We start from the raw sequence: 21477 nt of genomic DNA, 5'->3' as shown, positions 1-21477 counted from the left end.
ACAACAAACGACAACATGGGCAGACAAACAACAAACAACAAAATGGGCAGACAAATAACAAACAACAACATGGGCAGCCAAACAACAAACAACAAAATGGGCAGATAAACAACAAACAACAACATGGGCAGACAAACAGCAAACAACAACATGGGCAGACAAACAACAACATGGGCAGACAAACAACAAACGACAACATGGGCAGACAAACAATAAACGACAACATGGGCAGACAAACAATAAACGACAACATGGGCAGACAAACAACAACATGGGCAGACAAACAACAACATGGGCAGAGAAACAACAAACGACAACATGGGCAGACAAACAATAAACGACAACATGGGCAGACAAACAACACACATCAACATGGGCAGAGAAACAACAAACGACAACATGGGCAGACAAACAATAAACGACAACATGGGCAGACAAACAATAAATGACAACATGGGCAGACAAACAACAAACAACAACATGGGCAGACAAACAACAACATGGGCAGACAAACAACAACATGGGCAGACAAACAACAAATGACAACATGGGCAGACAAACAATAAACGACAACATGGGCAGACAAACAACAAACAACAACATGGGCAGACAAACAACAAACAACAACATGGGCAGACAAACATCAACATGGGCAGAAAAACAACAAACGACAACATGGGCAGACAAACAACAAACAACAACATGGGCAGACAAACAACAAACAACAACATGGGCAGACAAACAACCTACGACAACATGGGCAGACAAACAACAAACAACAACATGGGCAGACAAACAACAAACAACAACATGGGCAGACAAACATCAACATGGGCAGAAAAACAACAAACGACAACATGGGCAGACAAACAACAAACAACAACATGGGCAGACAAACAACAAACAACAACATGGGCAGACAAACAACAAACGACAACATGGGCAGACAAACAACAACGACAACGTGGGCAGACAAACAACAAACGACAACATGGGCAGACAAACAACAAACGACAACATGGGCAGACAAACAACAAACGACAACATGGGCAGACAAACAATAAACGACAACATGGGCAGACAAACAACAAACAACAACATGGGCAGACAAACAACAAACAACAACATGGGCAGACAAACAACAAACAACAACATGGGCAGACAAACAACAAACAACAACATGGGCAGACAAACAACAAACAACAACATGGGCAGACAAACAACAAACGACAACATGGGACCATTTTCAGTCATGCACAATAAAAGGAAACATCCAGATCAACAGTAATAAATAATATATTAGTCACTCTAGAAGTGGTGCTGATGCTCTGTTTTTGCATAGAGTTGATGTAGCTTGCTAGCAAATATAGCAAAACCTGTGGTTATGTTGCATAGCAACAAGTCTAGCAACAAGACATTTTTCCAGATTGCACATTATACTCACAAAAGTGACCTTTGAGACATTTCAAATTATATTCAAGTTATATTATTGGCTGTGTACAGTGTTGTAAAATTAAAGTACAAAAGGGAAAATTAATAAACATACAGTTGAAGTCAGAAGTTTACATACACTTAGGTTGGTATCATATAAACTCGTTTTCAACCACTCCACAAATTTCTTTTTAACAAACTATAGTTTTGGCAAGTCGGTTAGGACATCTACTTTTGTGCATGACACAAGTAATTTTTCCAACAATTGTTTACAGAAATATTATTTCACTTATAATTCACTGTATCACAATTCCAGTGGGTCAGAAGTTTACATACACTAAGTTGACTGTGTCTTTAAACAGCTTGGAAAATTCCAGAAAATGCTGTCATGGCTTTAGAAGCTTCTGATAGGCTAATTGACATCATTTAAGTCAATTGGAGGTGTACCTGTGGATGTATTTCAAGGCCTACCTTCAAACTCAGTGCCTCTTTGCTTGACATCATGGGAAAATCAAAAGATATCAGCCAAGACCTCAGAAAAACATTGTAGACCTCCACAAGTCTGGTTCATCCTTGGGAGCAATTTCCAAATGCCTGAAGGTACCACGTTCATCTGTACAAACAATAATACGCAAGTATAAACACCATGGGACCACACAGCCGTCATACCGCTCAGGAAGGAGATGCGTTCTGTCTCCTAGAGATGTACTTTGGTGCGAAAAGTGCAAATCAATCCCAGAACAAAACGCAAAGGACCTTGCGAAGATACTGTAGGAAACCGATACAAAAGTATCTATATCCAGAGTAAAACGAGTCCTATATTGACATAACCTGAAAGGCCGCTCAGCAAGGAAGAAGCCCCTGCTCCAAAACTGCCATAAAAAAGGCAGACTACGGTTTGCAACTGCACATGGGGACAACAATTGTACTTTTTGGAGAAATATCCTCTGGTCTGATGAAACAAAAATAGATCTGTTTGGTTATAATGACCGTCGTTATGTTTGGAGGAAAAAGGGGGAGGCTTGCAAGCCGAAGAATACTATCCCAACCGTGAAGCACGAGGGTGGCATCATCATGTTGTGGGGGGGTGCTTTGCTGCAGGAGGGACTGGTGCACTTCACAAAATAGATGGCATCATGAGGGAGGAACATTATGTGGATATATTGAAGCAACATCTCAAGACATCAGTCAGGAAGTTAAAGCTTGTTTGCAAATGGGTCTTCCAAATGGACAATGACCCCAAGCATACTTCTAAAGTTCTGGCAAAATGGCTTAAGGACAACAAAGTCAAGGTATTGGAGTGGCCATCACAGAGCCCTGACCTCAATCCTATAGAAAATTTGTGGGCAGAACTGAAAAAGCATGTTTGAGCAACGAGGCCCACAAACCTGACTCAGTTACACCAGCTCTGTCAGGAGGAATGGGTCAAAACTCACCCAACTTATTGTGGGAAGCTTGTGGAAGTTTACCCGAAACGTTTGATCCAAGATAAACAATTTAAAGGCAATGCTACCAAATACTAATTGAGTGTATGTAAACTTCTGACCCACTGGGAATGTGATGAAAGAAATAAAAGCTGAAATAAATCATTCTCTCTACTATTATTCTGACATTTCACATTCTTAAAATAAAGTGGTGCTCCTAACTGACCTAAGACAGGGAATTTTTACTCTGATTAAATGTCAGGAATCGTGAAAAACGAAGTATAAATGTATTTGGCTAAGGTGTATGTAAACTTTCAACTGTAAATAATGGATGTATTTACAATGTTGTTTGTTATTTACTGGTTCCCCTTTTCTTGTGGCAACAGGTCACACATCTTGCTGCTGTGATGGCATACTGTGGTATTTTGCCCAGTAGATATGGGACTTTATCAAAATTGGGTTTGTTTTCAAATTCTTTGTGGGTCTGTGTAATCTGAGGGAAATATGTATCTCTAATATGGTCATACATGTGTCAGAAGTTTTGGAAGTGCAGCTCAGTTTCCAGCTCATTTTGTGGGCAGTGTGCACATAGTCTGTCTTCTCTAGAGGGACATGTCTCTGCAATGGCAGCTTAGCGTGTACGTGTCTCTCTATCTCTCTCTTCTGCGCTTTCTCTACTTTCTCCCTCTCTCCTCTTTCTCTCTCCTCTTTCTCTCTCCTCTTTCTCTCTCCTCTTTCTCTCTACTCTTTCTCTCTCCTCTCCCTCTCTCCTCTTTCTCTCTCCTCTTTCTCTCTCCTCTTTCTCTCTCCTCTTTCTCTCTCCTCTTTCTCTCTGCTCTTTCTCTCTCCTCTTTCTCTCTCCTCTTTCTCTCTCCTCTTTCTCTCTCCTCTTTCTCTCTGCTCTTTCTCTCTCCTCTTTCTCTCTCCTCTTTCTCTCTCCTCTTTCTCTCTCCTCTTTCTCTCTACTCTTTCTCTCTACTCTTTCTCTACACATTTTCTTCTCATTTCTCCACATCTATTTCCCTTATTACCTTTCTCCTATTCCTCTCTTCCTTCTGTCCTCACTTTTCACCATATATTCTTCCTCTCTTTTCCTTTCTCTTTCTAGGAGAGGAAGGTTTTCACTTGCTGTTTGCTGCTGCTCCAATAGTTTAATGTGTGTGTGTGTGTGTGTGTGTGACAGTGGTAGCGCAGGCTCCAGTAAGATATATTACACATCACTCTCTTCATTTAGGTTTATTAAAAATAAAACTTGAGGTGACCCATTTCTCACTGGGGCTCTCACATACAGAGCTGAGTGACATTTCTTAACTCAACGCTCTGTGCTGAATGTTCTCATGAGCTCCTTCTGTGCAAGGCAGCTTCTTCTCTCCACAACTGGAGCACAGGTAAAACTGAGTGTGGTCAATTAGACTAAAAGATTGGGTGAAATGTTGTGGTTAAGTTTGGGCGGCAGGTTGCGTAGCGGTTAAGCGCGTAACCGAACGGTTGCTGGTTCAAATCCCAGAGCCAACTAGGTGAAAAATGTTACTCTGTGCCCTTGACCAATGCACTTAACCCTGATTGCTCCTGTAAGTCACCCTGGATAAGCGCGTCTGCTAAGTGACGTTTTGGTGATAACCGAAGACAGACTCATGACATATGAAGTTAATTAAGTCACTGTCATTATTTCGATTTTCAAATAAGTCATGTTTTTATTGGTGAGAAATGCATCAAGTCACACCTTGATCTGTTTCACCTGTCTTTGTGCTTGTGTCGCCCATCTCCCCATTTCCCCCTGTGCATTTATACCTGTGCTTTCTGTTTGTCTGTGGCCAGTTAGTACTATCAGATCTCAGGATAAGACCCAGATGAAGACAGCAAGAATCACAGATGTTTATTTACCAAACAGGCAAAGGTTCGTAATTGGGTCAGAGTCAGGAAGGTACAGAACGGCAGGGAGGCTAAGGGATCAGGGCAGGTAGAATGGTCAGAACAATGGAAACTAGCAAACAGAAATTTGAGAAATACAGGAAGACGGGAAAGCATGCCGGTAAGACCTGACAAGACAAGGCGAACTTTGCAACAGACAAACAGAGAACATAGGTATAAATACACAATGTATAATGGGGAAGATGGGCGACACCTGGAGGAGGGTGGAGACAAGCACAAAGACAAGTGAAACAGATCAGGGTGTGAGGAAGAATGGAAAACCTCAATAGCTTTATGTTGATCACAGAAACCTTCTGAAAATATGCTTTGATTCTTTCCAGACGTTTTGCCACTTTTAGAACTTTTAGAACATTTACAACATTTACAACATTTAGAAATGTTAGAACTTTTAGAACATTTAGAAATGTTAGGACTTTTAGAACTTTTAGAACATTTAGAACATTTAGAAATGTTAGAACTTTTAGATTCATTTAGAACATTTAGAAATGTTAGAACTTTTAGAATATTTAGAAATGTTAGAACTTTTAGAACATTTAGAACTTTTAGAAATGTTAGAACTTTTAGAACTTTTAGAACATTTAGAAATGTTAGAACTTTTAGTACATTTAGAAATGTTAGAACTTTTAGAACATTTAGAACTTTTACAAAATAAAATCAAGTATTTCACTGAGACTGGGATGTGCTGTATTTATTATCACTGATAACGGCAGATTGGACCTATTACCTTCTAGAAAAGAAAGAAAGAAAAGAAAGAAACAAACAAAGACATACTGTAAATCTGACACTCAGTGGGAGAGAGAGAGACATAGACAGAGAGACAGAGAGAGAGAGACAAAGAGCAAGAAAGAGACAGAGACACATAGAGAGAGAGAGAGACAGAGAGAGAGCGTGAGAGAGAGAGAGACAGAGACACAGAGAGACAGAGAGAAAGAGAGACATAGAGACAGAGAGAGAGAGACAAAGAGCAAGAAAGAGACACAGAGAGAGACATAGAGAGACAGAGAGAGAGACAGAGAGAGAGAGACAGATAAGAGAGAGACATACAGAGCGACAGAGAGAGAGAGTGAGAGAGAGAGAGAGAGACAGAGAGAGGGAGAGACAGAGAGAGAGAGAGAGAGAGAGAGAGAGACAGAGAGAGAGAGAGAGAGAGAGGAAAAAGCGAGAGAGAGGTTGGGGATCTGGTAAGGCAGAGAAGACCCATGTCAGGAAAAAGAGCTGAGACGTGTGTGTGTGTGTGTGCGTGCGTGCATGTGTGTGTGTGTGTGTGTGTGTGTGTGTGTGTGCGTGCGTGCGTGTGTGTATGTGTGTTTATTAGATTTGAGCATCTCTCTCCTGGCGTTTCATTGAGGGAGAGAGAGACAGGGCACTGATTGCTTGTGTCATCTCTCATTCTTAACGCTTGTGGCTTTTTTTATTGCAAAACCGTGGGTGATCATAACTCAATTAAAATAGACAGACCAAACTGGATTTTTGTCTCGTCTCTCTCTCTCCGTTTCTACCCATCCTCCTTCTCTCTACGTTCAGATAGAAATATACTACGTAGAACAAACATGCCTGTCTGACATGTATAATAATCAATCATGCTGGTTCTATTTGTGGCACTTCTATCTGCAACGATCGACAATCTTTGGCTACTGAAGGTGGCCCTGGTAGTCCCCAAAGACAGGGTTGGGAAACCCTGCACTGTAGTGTTGTATATCACGTGAAGTATCTTATTTTTAACGATACTCAGCTTTATACATTGCTTGGCCAACAAGCATTAACCATTCCCTCTCTCTCTCTCTCTCTCTCTCTCCACTTATGCAAGCCACTGTATGGGTTGTATTTACAATGTTGTTTGTTCTTCACTGGTCGTCCTTTTCTTGAGGCAACAGGTCACACATCTTGCTGCTGTGATGGCATACTGTGGTATTTCCCCCAGTAGATATGGGGTCTGTGTAATCTGAGGGAAATATGTGTCTCTAATATGGTCATACATTTGGCAGGAGGTTAGGAAGTGCAGCTCAGTTTCCACCTCATTTTGTGGGCAGTGTGCACATAGCCTGTCTTCTCTTGAGAGCCAGGTCTGCCTACGGCGGCCTTTCTCAATAGCAAGGCTACGCTCACTGAGTCTGTACATAGTCAAAGCTTTCCTTAAGTTTGCGTCAGTCACAGTGGTAAGGTATTCTGCCACTGTGTGCTCTCTGTTTAGAGCTAAATAGCATTCTAGTTTGCTGAGTTTTTTTGTTAATTCTTTCCAATGTGTAAAGTAATTATCTTTTGTTTTCTCATGATTTGGTTGGGTCTAATTGTGTTGCTGTCCTGGGACTCTGTGGGGTGTGTTTGTGAACAGAGCCCCAGGACCAGCTTGCTTAAGGGACTCTTCTCCAGGTTGATCTCTCTGTAGGTGATGGCTTTGTTATGGAAGGTTTGGGAATCGCTTCCTTTTAGGTGGTTGTGGAATTTACTGGCTCTTTTCTGGATTTTGATAATTAGCAGTTATCGGCCTAATTCTGCTCTGCATGCATTATTTGGTGTTCTACGTTGTACACTGAGGATATTTTTTCAGAATTCTGCATGCAGAGTCTCAATTTGGTGTTTGTCCCATTTTGTGAATTCTTGGTTGGTGAGCGGACCCCAGACCTCACAACCATAAAGGGCAATGGGTTCTATGACTGATTCAAGTATTTTTAGCCAGATCCTAATTGGTATGTTGAATTTTATGTTCCTTTTGATGGCATAGAATGCCCTTCTTGCCTTGTCTCTCAGATCGTTCACAGCTTTGTGGAAGTTACCTGTGGCGCTGATGTTTAGGTCTCTCTCTCTCTCTCTCTCTTCAGGGTAACCAAGAGGGGCCAGCCCCCCCGGAAGCGATGGCCCAGCCCTACCCCCCAACCCAGTACCCCCCCCAGAACGGCATCCCAGCGGAGTACGCTCCTCCCCACCCCCACCCGCCAGCAGACTACACGGGTCAGAGCACGGTGGCAGAGCACGCCCTAACGCTGTACACACCCACACAGACACACAGCGAACAGCCCGGCAATGAGAACAACACACCCACCCTCACAGCCACACTTTCGGTGAGTGAAGAGTGATAAAATCACACACGCACAGAAAAACACTCACGCGCACAAGCACACACACACAGGGCGTACACACACGCACACACACCACCTTCACCGTAAAAAGGTAATATCATAGGTCTGTGAATTTTGTAAGGAAGGGAGAAAGAGGGGGATGAGCCTCCTTCCTTGATAAGGCTCACTCCTCCTCTGCCATCTTTTCAATTTGCTGTTAAATGTAATTTAGTTCTTGTTTTCCACACCACTGTCTAGACAGATCCGGTGTAATAGAGAGAGGGGAGAGGGAGTGATGGAATCACAAGAGAGAGACTGATAGAAGAGGGAGATCAACATAGACAGTGTGAGAGAGAGACAGACAGAGAAAGAGGGGGGAAGAGAGAGAGAGCGAATCAGGACCAAGGCCAGTCTGTCTTCTGAAGCCTCTCTCTCTCCCAGACCAGAGTTCAGACAGACAGACATGAAAGATTCGCTCTGCCCCAAACCTGAAACTCTACTTCAAATCAGAGGAGAGGGGGATGGAGAGAGGGAGTGAAAGAAGAGTTGATAGAAAGAAGAGCGTGGTGAGGGGCAAAGAAGAGTAAGATAGAGAAAGAAATAGTTCTGCATGAGAGTCATGTAGCTAGTTATAAAGCAAGCTGCCATGTACTTGGACTTTATTTACTGTACTGTATGTGCTTGGACTGGATTCTTAGTACACACACACACACACACACACTATTAACTCAGCAGAATCATATCTATTATCACAGCCTTATGACAGGCTATAAATCACAAATGAGGTAGTCTCCATCTCTTTCTTTCTCTCTCTCTCTCTCTCTTTCTCTCTCTCTCTCTCTCTCTCTCTCTCTCTCTCTCTCTCTCTCTCTCTCTCTTTCACACACACACACACACACACACACACACACACACACACACACACACACACACACACACACACACACACACACATACACACACACACACACACACACACGTTATATATTCAGTTTCTCCCTTACTGTTTGAGTTTAGGAGTCTTCCGACTGTTTGAGGACTTTGGAAGAGTCCACAGAAGACAGTATAGAAGCTGTAGAGTTCAGCAGTGAGCATTTGTCAGCTTTAAGTTGACAGTCACTTTAGAGAGTTTGAACAGGAGTGGAATAGAGTAGAGTGTGAGCCGAGAGAGAGCGCAAGAGAGGGAGGGAGGGAGAGGGAGAGAGAGAGAGAACCCTTTATTGAAATTGAGTTGAAAGAGAGAGAGAGAGAAAAGCCCTTATTGAAATTGAATTTACATTCAGTTTATTTCATCAACAAAAAATAGTTTCCTTCCTCCACAAAACAAATCGCTCCTTCATAAGTCCATTTCTCCTCAAACAATGGGAGATCTTTTACAACTCAGAATCCACTTTATTGTTGCTTTGACTAATCCTTTAAAAACACATCTTACATCCTTAAGATATCCCTTGTCTGTCTTATATTTCCTACTCAGAAAAATGGACATCTTAGCTTGTCCCAAAATAAAATTTAAAGTTGACATTTTCTTTTCCTTTGCTTACTGTATTGAAACCCCCAAATAAAAACAGTGTTATTGAAAATCTCCCCTACAGCTGTAAACACAGACTCTGATATTTCAGAGGTTTTATCCTCTCACACTCCATAAAACAGTAAAACATTGTTTCTCTTATATTACAAAAAGGACATCCATCTCCAAAATCTGAATTAATGACGTATACAAAAGCATTAACTGCAATGATGCCATGCAAAACTCTCCAGTGCATTTTCACCAGTACCCTTTTGTAACGGTGGCTTGTACAGTGCTCTCTATGCTGGCTTTACCTTGTCATCAAGGCCCAGTTTTACCCTACAAGGAGTGTCTTTTTTATTTTTCAATTTATCTTTATTTAAAAACCTTGACACACCCCCTATATAACTCCTTCACATTCACCTCATCCAAACCCACCTCTTCCAACCCTCTCAAATCCACAAATAAATCCTTTCTGTCTGACTTTGGGATATCTGGTATAATCCTTAGTCTGTCTGACTCTGGGATATCTGGTATAATACTTAGTCTGTCTGACTCTGGGATATCTGGTATAATACTTAGTCTGTCTGACTCTGGGATATCTGGTATAATCCTTAGTCTGTCTGACTCTGGGATATCTGGTATAATCCTTAGTCTGTCTGACTCTGGGATTTCAAATATAATCCTTAGTCTGTCTGACTCTGGGATATCTGGTATAATCCTTAGTCTGTCTGACTCTGGGATATCTGGTATAATCCTTAGTCTGTCTGACTCTGGGATATCTGGTATAATCCTTAGTCTGTCTGACTCTGGGATATCTGGTATAATACTTAGTCTGTCTGACTCTGGGATATCTGGTATAATCCTTAGTCTGTCTGACTCTGGGATTTCGAATATAATCCTTAGTCTGTCTGACTCTGGGATATCTGGTATAATCCTTAGTCTGTCTGACTCTGGGATATCTGGTATAATCCTTAGTCTGTCTGACTCTGGGATATCTGGTATAATCCTTAGTCTGTCTGACTCTGGGATATCTGGTATAATACTTAGTCTGTCTGACTCTGGGATATCTGGTATAATACTTAGTCTGACTGACTCTGGGATATCTGGTATAATCCTTAGTCTGTCTGACTCTGGGATTTCGAATATAATCCTTAGTCTGTCTGACTCTGGGATATCTGGTATAATCCTTAGTCTGTCTGACTCTGGGATATCTGGTATAATCCTTAGTCTGTCTGACTCTGGGATATCTGGTATAATCCTTAGTCTGTCTGACTCTGGGATATCTGGTATAATACTTAGTCTGTCTGACTCTGGGATATCTGGTATAATCCTTAGTCTGTCTGACTCTGGGATTTCGAATATAATCCTTAGTCTGTCTGACTCTGGGATATCTGGTATAATCCTTAGTCTGTCTGACTCTGGGATATCTGGTATAATCCTTAGTCTGTCTGACTCTGGGATATCTGGTATAATCCTTAGTCTGTCTGACTCTGGGATATCTGGTATAATACTTAGTCTGTCTGACTCTGGGATATCTGGTATAATACTTAGTCTGACTGACTCTGGGATATCTGGTATAATCCTTAGTCTGTCTGACTCTGGGATATCTGGTATAATCCTTAGTCTGTCTGATTCTGGGAAGCTGGTATAATCCTTAGTCTGTCTGACTCTGGGATATCTGGTATAATCCTTAGTCTGTCTGACTCTGGGATATCGGGTATAATCCTTAGTCTGTCTGACTCTGGGATATCTGGTATAATCCTTAGTCTGTCTGACTCTGGGATATCTGGTATAATCCTTAGTCTGTCTGACTCTGGGATATCTGGTATAATCCTTAGTCTGTCTGACTCTGGGATATCTGGTATAATTCTTAGTCTGTCTGACTCTGGGATATCTGGTATAATCCTTAGTCTGTCTGACTCTGGGATATCTGGTATAATCCTTAGTCTGTCTGACTCTGGGATATCTGGTATAATCCTTAGTCTGTCTGACTCTGGGATATCGGGTATAATCCTTAGTCTGTCTGACTCTGGGATATCTGGTATAATCCTTAGTCTGTCTGACTCTGGGATATCGGGTATAATCCTTAGTCTGTCTGACTATGGGATATCGGGTATAATCCTTAGTCTGTCTGACTCTGGGATATCTGGTATAATCCTTAGTCTGTCTGACTCTGGGATATTTGGTATAATCCTTAGTCTGTCTGACTCTGGGATATCTGGTATAATCCTTAGTCTGTGAATTGGGGTGTCTCCATCTGGTGCCTTTTTCTTGTAGCTCTTGAGCATAATCAACTCTTCTGTTGACAGAGCCTTCCTGCAACTTCCCAGCAGTTGTCCGACAATCCTTTCAGACCTCACCCACAAATGTTCAGCCGCTCGTCCTCCATCCATTAATGTGGGCCCAGCCATGTCCATTAACTTCCTTATAGGCTGACCGTGTGCGCGAGTGTTGCAAAGTACATTTAGAAATCTATGTTATTCAATTATTGCACCACACTGCTCGTGCGTGTCAACGAATGTCTGCGATGCCAAGGGCTAAAATAGAAGTCCTTTCCGTTAGGAGTTCCACTATTTCAGACTCTTGGGCGTTCATTGATCTGGTGATATCTCTGGTGACATTAATCGTGTACTGATAACATAATTGTTAAATCTGGATTGTCCCTATATCCCACCACTGTTGAAAGGAAACAAAACTGGCCTTTTGAGACCTCCACCTCTCCCAGAAAAAACTAAAATATTTCCTGAAGTTAGCATCACTCAATAAAGTTATATTAAAATGCCAGTATGCACTATTAGGTTTTACAGAGTTAATGTCCACCACCTCTGTTATTAAACTATGATCTGAAAATCCCACAGGGGATATCAAACTTGATTTACAGACCTGAGATTGATACTCAAAATAATAAAACCTATCTTACCTGGACAGAGAGATTGTGTTCTCTTTCACATTGGCCCATGTGTACTGTCTCGTGCCTCCATTTTGACTCAGCCAAATATTACATAGTTCATGTGTTACAATGAGGTGTTTTAAAAAAGGCTTTGAAGCTATATGAGGTTCTTTGTCATTTCTATCTAAATCACTGACTGTACAGTTAAAATCCCCAGCAATAAATAAATAATCCTCAATATTGCATTTCTCAATGGTATTTGAAAATGTCTCTAAAAAACATACCCTCTCAACTGCCACTACAGGGGCATATTCATATATTAAACACATAGTTATGTTTTCATACCTCGCTCTAACTTTTAATAACCTCCCCTCAACTACCTCTTCAACCTCATATGACAAAGGCAAAAAACCTTTTGAGAACAGGATGCCACACCCCTACTTATTGAGTTTTTATGACCCTCGTTTCTTGTAGAAAACTTATGTCACTTCCCTTTATTAACTCATACACTACGGTTCTCTTAAAACTTAAAACTGCTCATGGCTGGAAAAAACTACAGAGTAAGAAACAGAAAACACATCTCTATACAGAGTTAAAACTGCGAATGAACTCTTTCATTTCCTTTAGAATTTACCTCACTTGTCACTCTCGTGACCACTTTCTTTAGTCAAGCAATTTCTGAGCTTGTCAAACCTCCCACTGTTATTTTTGACATCAGACACTTTGCTGATTCAATAAACAATTCATATTCAGGAAATACAATCTGTTACATTATAATACTGCATATATTTCTTCCCTTTTGTCAAATTCAGAAATTGATGTAATTGACGCATCATCTCCCTCACTATCACTATCATCCCCAGAGGAAAACTACACCATCTTTACAACCTGTTTATCCTCACTATCATCCCCAGAGGAAAACTACACCATCTCCACAACCTGTTTATCCTCACTATCATCCCCAGAGGAAAACTACACCATCTCCAAAACCTGTTTATCCTCACTATCATCCCCAGTGGAAAACTAGTGGCAACACAGTGCGTAGAGCTGGCGCAGGATATACTGGGCCATGGAGGCGCACTGGAGGTCTGGACCATAGGGCTGGAACCTTCATCACCCCTTAAATCATTCCTCTTGGAGTTAGAACCTTCATCACCCCTTTAAATCCTTCCTCTTGGAGTTAGAACCTTCATCACCCCTTAAATCATTCCTCTTGGAGTTAGAACCTTCATCACCATTTAAATCATTCCTCTTGGAGTTAGAACCTTCATCACCTCTTTAAATCCTTCCTCTTGGAGTTAGAACCTTCATCACCCCTTTAAATCCTTCCTCTTGGAGTTAGAACCTTCATCACCCCTTAAATCATTCCTCTTGGAGTTAGAACCTTCATCACCCCTTAAATCATTCCTCTTGGAGTTAGAACCTTCATCACCCCTTAAATCATTCCTCTTGGAGTTAGAACCTTCATCACCCCTTTAAATCCTTCCTCTTGGAGTTAGAACCTTCATCACCCCTTAAATCATTCCTCTTGGAGTTAGAACCTTCATCACCCCTTTAAATCCTTCCTCTTGGAGTTAGAACCTTCATCACCCCTTAAATCATTCCTCTTGGAGTTAGAACCTTCATCACCCTTTAAATCCTTCCTCTTGGAGTTAGAACCTTCATCACCCCTTAAATCATTCCTCTTGGAGTTAGAACCTTCATCACCCCTTAAAATCTTCCTCTTAGAATTAGAACCTTCATCACCCCTTAAATCCTTCCTCTTGGAATTAGAACCTTCACCACCCCTTACAATCTTCCTTCTCCTCCGTATTTTGAAAACAGCTGCTTCATTTTCCATTCTTCACTCTCCTCATGAACTCCCATTTTACTCTCCAGCACCACCTCATCACCGACTGTCCTCCCCCGCCCCTCTTTTCCCTGTTCTACAACAACTGCCCCCGTAACCACATTGCTCTCCTTTCCTATTTTTCCCACCACATCTGCCCACCTTCTCCCATCTCCTGAACCCTTAACCTGTTCTTCCCTTCTTAGTGGTGCTTTAGCTGCACCAGCGCTAGAGCTGCTACTGGACTCTGCCATTCGTTCTCTGGACAATTACGCTCCAAATGCCTCTCTCTTCCACACCCAAAGCATTTAATTGATTCAGTAGAAGTGTAGAACACAATCAAACCCATCAATCTTGAAACTGAAAGCTAAATTCAGTTGGTCAGTATCCTTCTTTAAAATCATGTGCACTTGTCTCCTTTGAGATACGACATGTTTCAGCAAAGGAGATGTGCATCTTAAAATAACCTTCTCTATTGTAGATACAAGTTGACCATGACGAGATAACGCTCGCTCCAACACTTCATCTCTAACGAATGGCGGCGCTTCAGAAAGTATAACTTTATTCATCGGATTCATAAGAGTGATTACCGACGTTTGTGTCTCCCACAACACAACACCACTCTCAACTATCGTATTCACCTTTTCAATGGAGTCTAGGAATATCACTACAGCGCTATTCATCCTTGAGGCTGATTTCATGCTATCATACCCAATGATAGCGCCAGCTGCTAAGCTACATTCTTCCACAGAACACCCTGCCTCAGCGGGAATCTTCACCCTATGCCGCCAACTAAGTTTTTCAAACTCTACACCTCTACGTGTGGCCATTACAATAAACGCCTCCCGCTGGCTGCGCCCTCGAGAGAACCAACCTCAATGATCCCACCACTTCTATACGTGCTTAGTGATAGTGAGACAATATAACCTTAAAACAACTCAACTAATCAATATATTTACAGTGGGGGAAAAAAGAATTTGATCCCCTGCTGATTTTGTACGTTTGCCCACTGACAAAGAAAGGATCAGTCTATAATTTTAATGGTAGGTTTATTTGAACAGTGAGAGACAGAATAACAACAACAGAAAATCAAGAAAAACGCATGTTAAAAATGTTATAAATTGATTTGCATTTTAATGAAGGAAATAAGTATTTGACCCCTCTGCAAAACATGACTTAGTACTTGGTGGCAAAACCCTTGTTGGCAATCACAGAGGTCAGACGTTTCTTGTAGTTGGCCACCAGGTTTGCACACATCTCAGGAAGGATTTGGTCCCACTCCTCTTTGCAGATCTTCTCCAAGTCATTAAGGTTTCGAGGCTGACGTTTGGCAACTCGAACCTTCAGCTCCCTCCATAGATTTTCTATGGGATTAAGGTCTGGAAACTGGCTAGGCCAATCCAGGACCTTAATGTGCTTCTTGAGCCACTCCTTTGTTGCCTTGGCCGTGTGTTTTGGGTCATTGTCATGCTGGAATACCCATCCACGACCCATTCTCACCCAAGATTTGATGGTACATGGCCCCGTCCATCGTCCCTTTGATGCGGTGAAGTTGTCCTGTCCCCTTAGCAGAAAAACACCCCCAAAGCATAATGTTTCCACCTTCATGTTTGACGGTGGGGATGGTGTTCTTGGGGTCATAGGCAGCATTCCTCCTCCTCCAAACACGGCGAGTTGATGCCAAAGAGCTCCATTTTGGACTCATCTGTCCACAACACTTTCACCCAGTTGTCCTCTGAATCATTCAGATGTTGATTGGAAAACTTCAGATGGGCATGTATATGTGCTTTCTTGAGCAGGGGGACCTTGCGGGCGCTGCAGGATTTCAGTCCTTCACGGTGTAGTGTGTTACCAATTGTTTTCTTGGTGACTATGGTCCCAGCTGCCTTGAGATCATTGACAAGATCCTCCCGTGTAGTTCTGGGCTGATTCCTCACCGATCTCATGATCATTGCAACTCCACGAGGTGAGATCTTGCATGGAGCCCCAGGCCGAGGGAGATTGACAGTTCTTTTGTGTTTCTTCCATTTGTGAATAATCACACCAACTGTTGTCACTTTCTCACCAAGCTGCTTGGCGATGGTCTTGTAGCCCATTCCAGCCTTGTGTAGGTCTACAATCTTGTCCCTGACATCCTTGGAGAGCTCTTTGGTCTTGGTGGAGAGTTTGGAATCTGATTGATTGATTGCTTCTGTGGACAGGTGTCTTTTATACAGGTAACAAGCTGCGGTTAGGAGCACTCCCTTTAAGAGTGTGCTCCTAATCTCAGCGCGTTACCTGTATAAAAGACACCTGGGAGCCAGAACTCTTTCTGATTGAGAGGGGGTCAAATACTTATTTCCCTCATTAAAATGCAAATCAATTTATAACATTTTTGACATGCGTTTTTCTGGATTTTTTTGGTGTTATTCTGTCTCTCACTGTTCAAATAAACCTACCATTCAAATTATAGACTGATCATTTCTTTGTCAGTGGGCAAACGTACAAAATCAGCAGGGGATCAAATACTTTTTTCCCCCACTGTACACACTGTGTGATGGTTGCTTATAATGGGCCTCTGTACGCCTATGTAGATCTTCCATTAAAAATCAGCCGTTTCCAGCTACAATAGCCATTTACAGCATTAACAATGTCTACACTGTATTTATGATCAATCTGATGTATTTTAACGGTAAAAAAAGAGCTTTTCTTTCAAAAACAAGGACATTTCTAAGTGACCCCAAACTGTTGAACTGTCGTGTATACTTCTTTAATCAGAACAACAGTTGTATTGCTTTTTAATCAGGACAACAGTTGTATTGCTTCTTTAATCAGGACAACAGTTGTATTTCTTCTTTAATCAGAACAACAGTTGTATTGCTTCTTTAAGCAGGACAACAGTTGTATTGCTTCTTTAATCAGAACAACAGTTGTATTGCTTCTTTAATCAGAACAACAGTTGTATTGCTTCTTTAATCAGGACAACAGTTGTATTGCTTCTTTAATCAGGACAACAGTTGTATTGCTTCTTTAATCAGAACAACAGTTTTATTGCTTCTTTAATCAGGACAACAGTTTTCTGCTGTGCTAACATAATTGCAAAAGGGTTTTCTAATGATCAATTAGCCTTTTAAAATGACAGACTTGGACTAGCTAACACAACGTGCCATTGGAACACAGTTGCTCCCACAATCGCTCCTGCTTCCCGACTCACTCCCAACATGCACTTCGACTAGAGAGAGAGAGAGCGAGAAAAGCCCTTATTGAAATTGAATTGAGAGAGAGAGAGAGAGAGAGAGAGAGAGGGAGAAAAAGAAAGAGAGAGAGGGAGAAAAAGAAAGAGAGAGAGAGAGAGACAGAGGTGGAGACAAATTTGACCCCCATAACTACCGTGGGATATGCGTCAACAGCAACCTTGGGAAAATCCTATGCATTGTCATTGACAGCAGACTCATACATTTCCTCAGTGAAAACAATGTACTGAGCAAATGTCAAATTGGCTTTTTACCAAATTACCGTAAGACAGAACACGTATTCACCCTGCACACCCTAATTGACAAACAAACAAACCAAAACAAAGGCAAAGTAATCTCAAGCTTTGTTGATTTCAAAAAAGCATTTGAGTCAATTTGGCATGAGGGTCTGCTATACAAATTGATGGAAAGTGGTGTTGGTGGAAAAACATATGACATAAAATCTATGTACACAAACAACAACAAAATCCAGAAAATACCACAGTGTGCCATCACAGCAGCAAGATGTGTGACCTGTTGCCACAAGAAGAGGGCAACCAGTGAAGAACAAACACCATTGTAAATACAACCCATATTTATTCCCTTTTGTACTTTAACTATTTGCACATCGTTCAACACTGTATATAGACACAATATCACATTTGAAATATATTTTTTATTTTGGAACTTCTGTGAGTGTAATGTTTACTGTTAATTGTTATTGTTTATTTCACTTTTGTTTATTATCTACTTCACTTGCTTTGGCAATGTTAACATATGTTTCCCATGCCAATAAAGCCCTTAACCTGTCTGGGAACCTGGGACGCTTGCGTCCCACCCTAGTCAACAGCCAGTGGAATCGCGTCGTGCGAAATACAAATACCTCATAAATGCTATAACTTCAATTTCTCAAACATATGACTATTTTACACCATTTTATAGATACACCTCTCCTGAATCGAACCACGTTGTCCGATTTCAAAAAGGCTTTACAGCAAAAGCAAAACATTAGATTATGTTAGGAGAGTACCCAGCCAAAAAAAATCACACTGCCATTTTCAAAGCAACGCATGCATCACAAATACCCAAAACACAGCTAAATGCAGCACTAACCTTTGACAATCTTCATCGGATGACACTCCTAGGACATCATGTTACACAATACATGCATTTTTTGTTCAATAAAGTTCATATTTATATATAAAAACAGCATTTTACATCGGCGCGTGACGTTCAGAAAATATTTTCCCTCAAATGCTTCCGGTGGATCAGGGCTACAATTTACAAAATTACTATTCGAAAACATTGTTAAAATGTAATATTGTCATTCAAAGAATTATAGATTAACATCTCGTGAATGCAACCGCATTGCCAGATTTAAAAATAACTTTACTGGGAAATCACACTTTGCAATAAACGAGGTGGTATGCTCAGAAAAATAGGCTAGGCGATAAGGATTAGCGCCATCTTGGAACCATCTAAAATCAAATATACTATTGTAAATACTCCCTTACCTTTGATTATCTTCATCAGAAGGCACTTCCAGAAATCCCAGGTCCACAACAAATGTAGTTTTGTTCGAAAAAGTAAATTTATGTCCCAATAGCTCCTTCTTGTTAGCGCGTTCCGAAGGCTACTCATAATGTAGTGTAGCGCGCGGGATTTGTCGCCACGAAAGAGCAAAAAATATATATTTACGTTCGTTCAAAGATGTGAAACGTTGTATAATATAAATCTTTAGGCCCTTTTTCAACCAGAGCTTCAATAATATTCAAGGCGGACGATTGCATTGTCCTACTAAACGTTTCGGAATGAGAGGGTACCCATGGGCGCCCGCGTCATAGTAGTAATGGCCCTCCCCCTGTGACTAACTTTCCAAGCCTCTCTTTCGGTCAGTTTCTACCATAGAAGACTCAAACCACTTTGTAAAGACTGTTGACATCTAGTGGAAGCCTTAGGAAGTTCTAAATTAATCCTAACTCACGGTGAGTTTCATAGGCAAAGTGTTGAAGGTGATTCCACAAATCAGATTTCCACTTCCTGCATGGAATCTTCTCAGGTTTTGGCCTGCCATATGGGTTCTGTTATACTCACAGACACCATTCAAACAGTTTTAGAAACTTTAGAGTGTTTTCTATCCAAATCTACTAATTATATGCATATTCTAGTTACTGGGCAGGAGTAGTAACCAGATTAAATCGGGTACATCTTTTATCCGGCCGTGCAAATACTGCCCCCTATCCCCAACAGGTTTTAAATTGAAATTGACAGAGACAGAGTGAAAGCGACAAAGTGAGTTGAATTGAGAGAGAAATGGAAATAGAAAGAGAGAGAGACTAGAAGAAGCCTTGAGAGACAGAGACTTGTGTCAGTGTTTCATTACAGTCACTTTACAGATATTTGGCCATTCAGTTTTACAGTCGGAGAGAGAATGTGGAGTTACGGAACAGAGAGAGAGTTTGGAGTTGTAAGGAGCTGTGAGGCTGCAAACCAGACAGAAAGAAGGGATGTAATGTGTTACCACCTAAGAGATATACAGTGCATTCGGGAAAGTATTCAGACCCCTTTACTTTTTCCACATTTTGCTACTTTAGGGTCTTGTTCTAAACAGGCATTGAATGAGTTTCTCCCATTCTTCTCTCAAGCTCTGTCAGGTTGAATGAGGAGCGTTGCTGCCCAGCTATTTTCAGGTCTCTCCAGAGATGTTAGATCGGGTTCAAGTCCGGGCTCTGGCTGGGCCACTCATGGACATTCAGAGACTTGTCCCAAAGCCACTCCTGCGTTGTCTTGGCTGTGTGCTTAGGGTCGTTGTCCTGTTGGAAGGTGAACCACCCCCCAGTCTGAGGTCCTGAGTGTTCTGGAGCAGGTTTTCATCAAGGATCTCTCTGTACTTTTATTAAATTATATTATTATATTATTCATTGACTGACTATGGATTTCCAATTTCGCCCAACACTGCTGTTCGTAAGGTTCATTTGAAGTGCATGTTGTGATTTTTTAACCGTTCCTGAACATGTGACCAGAAACAAGCTACATAGGGACAATACCAGAATGATTCTGTCACTTCGCAACAAAATCTACAGAGCTGAGATTGTTGGGGCATACAACAATATTGTCACGGGCAGATAGAACACTTGGAGGATGAGTGAGGCGCAGGAGACTGAGGTCCGTTTGAACAAACGTAATTTAATACTGCCAAGGGGCAAAATCCACATATAAGGCAGGGTGCACAAAAGTCAAATGACGAGTGGCAGCTCCACTCTAAAAGACAGACGGAGCGCAGCCCGGCAACCCTAATGCCTAAACGATACGTAGCAAAATGCAACTACGTTAAAATAATTACAACCCCTACCACACATAACATAAAACAATCCCACACGAATCCTGACTAAACACAGACAAACTAAATACCCCCCCCACTAATGACAAACAAGACACAGGTGCAACCAAAAAACAGACATGACTAACAGACACTGAAACATAGATCGGTGGCAGCTAGTAGGCCGGCGACGACGACCGCCGAGCACCGCCCGACCGAGGAGAGGCGCCACCTTCTGTGGACGTTGTGACAAATATAGCATTCTGTTGGTGGCAAGAATTTTGTACAATAATTTATATTGAAAAACTGTGTGTTGAATCAAGTGTTGTATTTTGTACCAGTTCATAAACCATCGAAAATCTCTTTCCATTTATTTTGCACCCTGTATGGCGCAGCTGTCAACATTTTTGTCCTCAACTGAAACTGGTATATTTTTATATTTATGACAATTAATTGGTTATAAGTTTGGGTTGAGCAGACATTCCCATATATTTTTGACAGCAGCACATGTGACATAACTCCACCGTTTATATTCAAAATATTATTAATAAATATAATTTAAAAAAATAATGTTTTTTTATTAATCAGTATATTTTGAGTTTAACCATAACGTTTGTTGTAATATTTGTTCTATCTTTTCAGGAGGATAAAACTGAAATTTAACCAGCTTTGTATGGCTTGTTTTAAACCTCTCACTAAAAGCTTCACTCATACATAAGTTATGGTTCTCCAGTAGATTAAGAAAGGCTCATTCATTGTTCAAAAATTGCTTTTTTTTTGCCTTCATACAGATTACAACTTCTCATTTCCAACTAATTGAAAATGAAATTTTGTTTAAAGTATCTCCCTTTCTTAAGTGCTTGAGGGTGATAGTT

General features: G+C 41.2%; 1 protein-coding gene across 1 annotated transcript in view; it reads left to right on the top strand.

The window, feature by feature from the left end:
- Positions 1 to 4881: 4881 nt before the first annotated feature.
- LOC115200889 (RNA binding protein fox-1 homolog 1-like) overlaps positions 4882 to 21477 on the top strand; it is a 35582-nt gene continuing 18986 nt past the window's right edge. Inside the window, exons 1-2 of the mRNA XM_029764006.1 lie at positions 4882 to 4887; positions 7607 to 7846. Of these exons, the coding sequence (XP_029619866.1) occupies positions 4882 to 4887; positions 7607 to 7846 (246 nt within the window). The remainder of the gene's footprint in view (positions 4888 to 7606; positions 7847 to 21477) is intronic.

The sequence above is a fragment of the Salmo trutta genome, chromosome 10 (genome assembly GCF_901001165.1).
Source record: "Salmo trutta chromosome 10, fSalTru1.1, whole genome shotgun sequence".
NCBI classification, from domain to species: domain Eukaryota; kingdom Metazoa; phylum Chordata; class Actinopteri; order Salmoniformes; family Salmonidae; genus Salmo; species Salmo trutta.
This window is presented reverse-complemented; position numbering and strand designations above follow the sequence as displayed.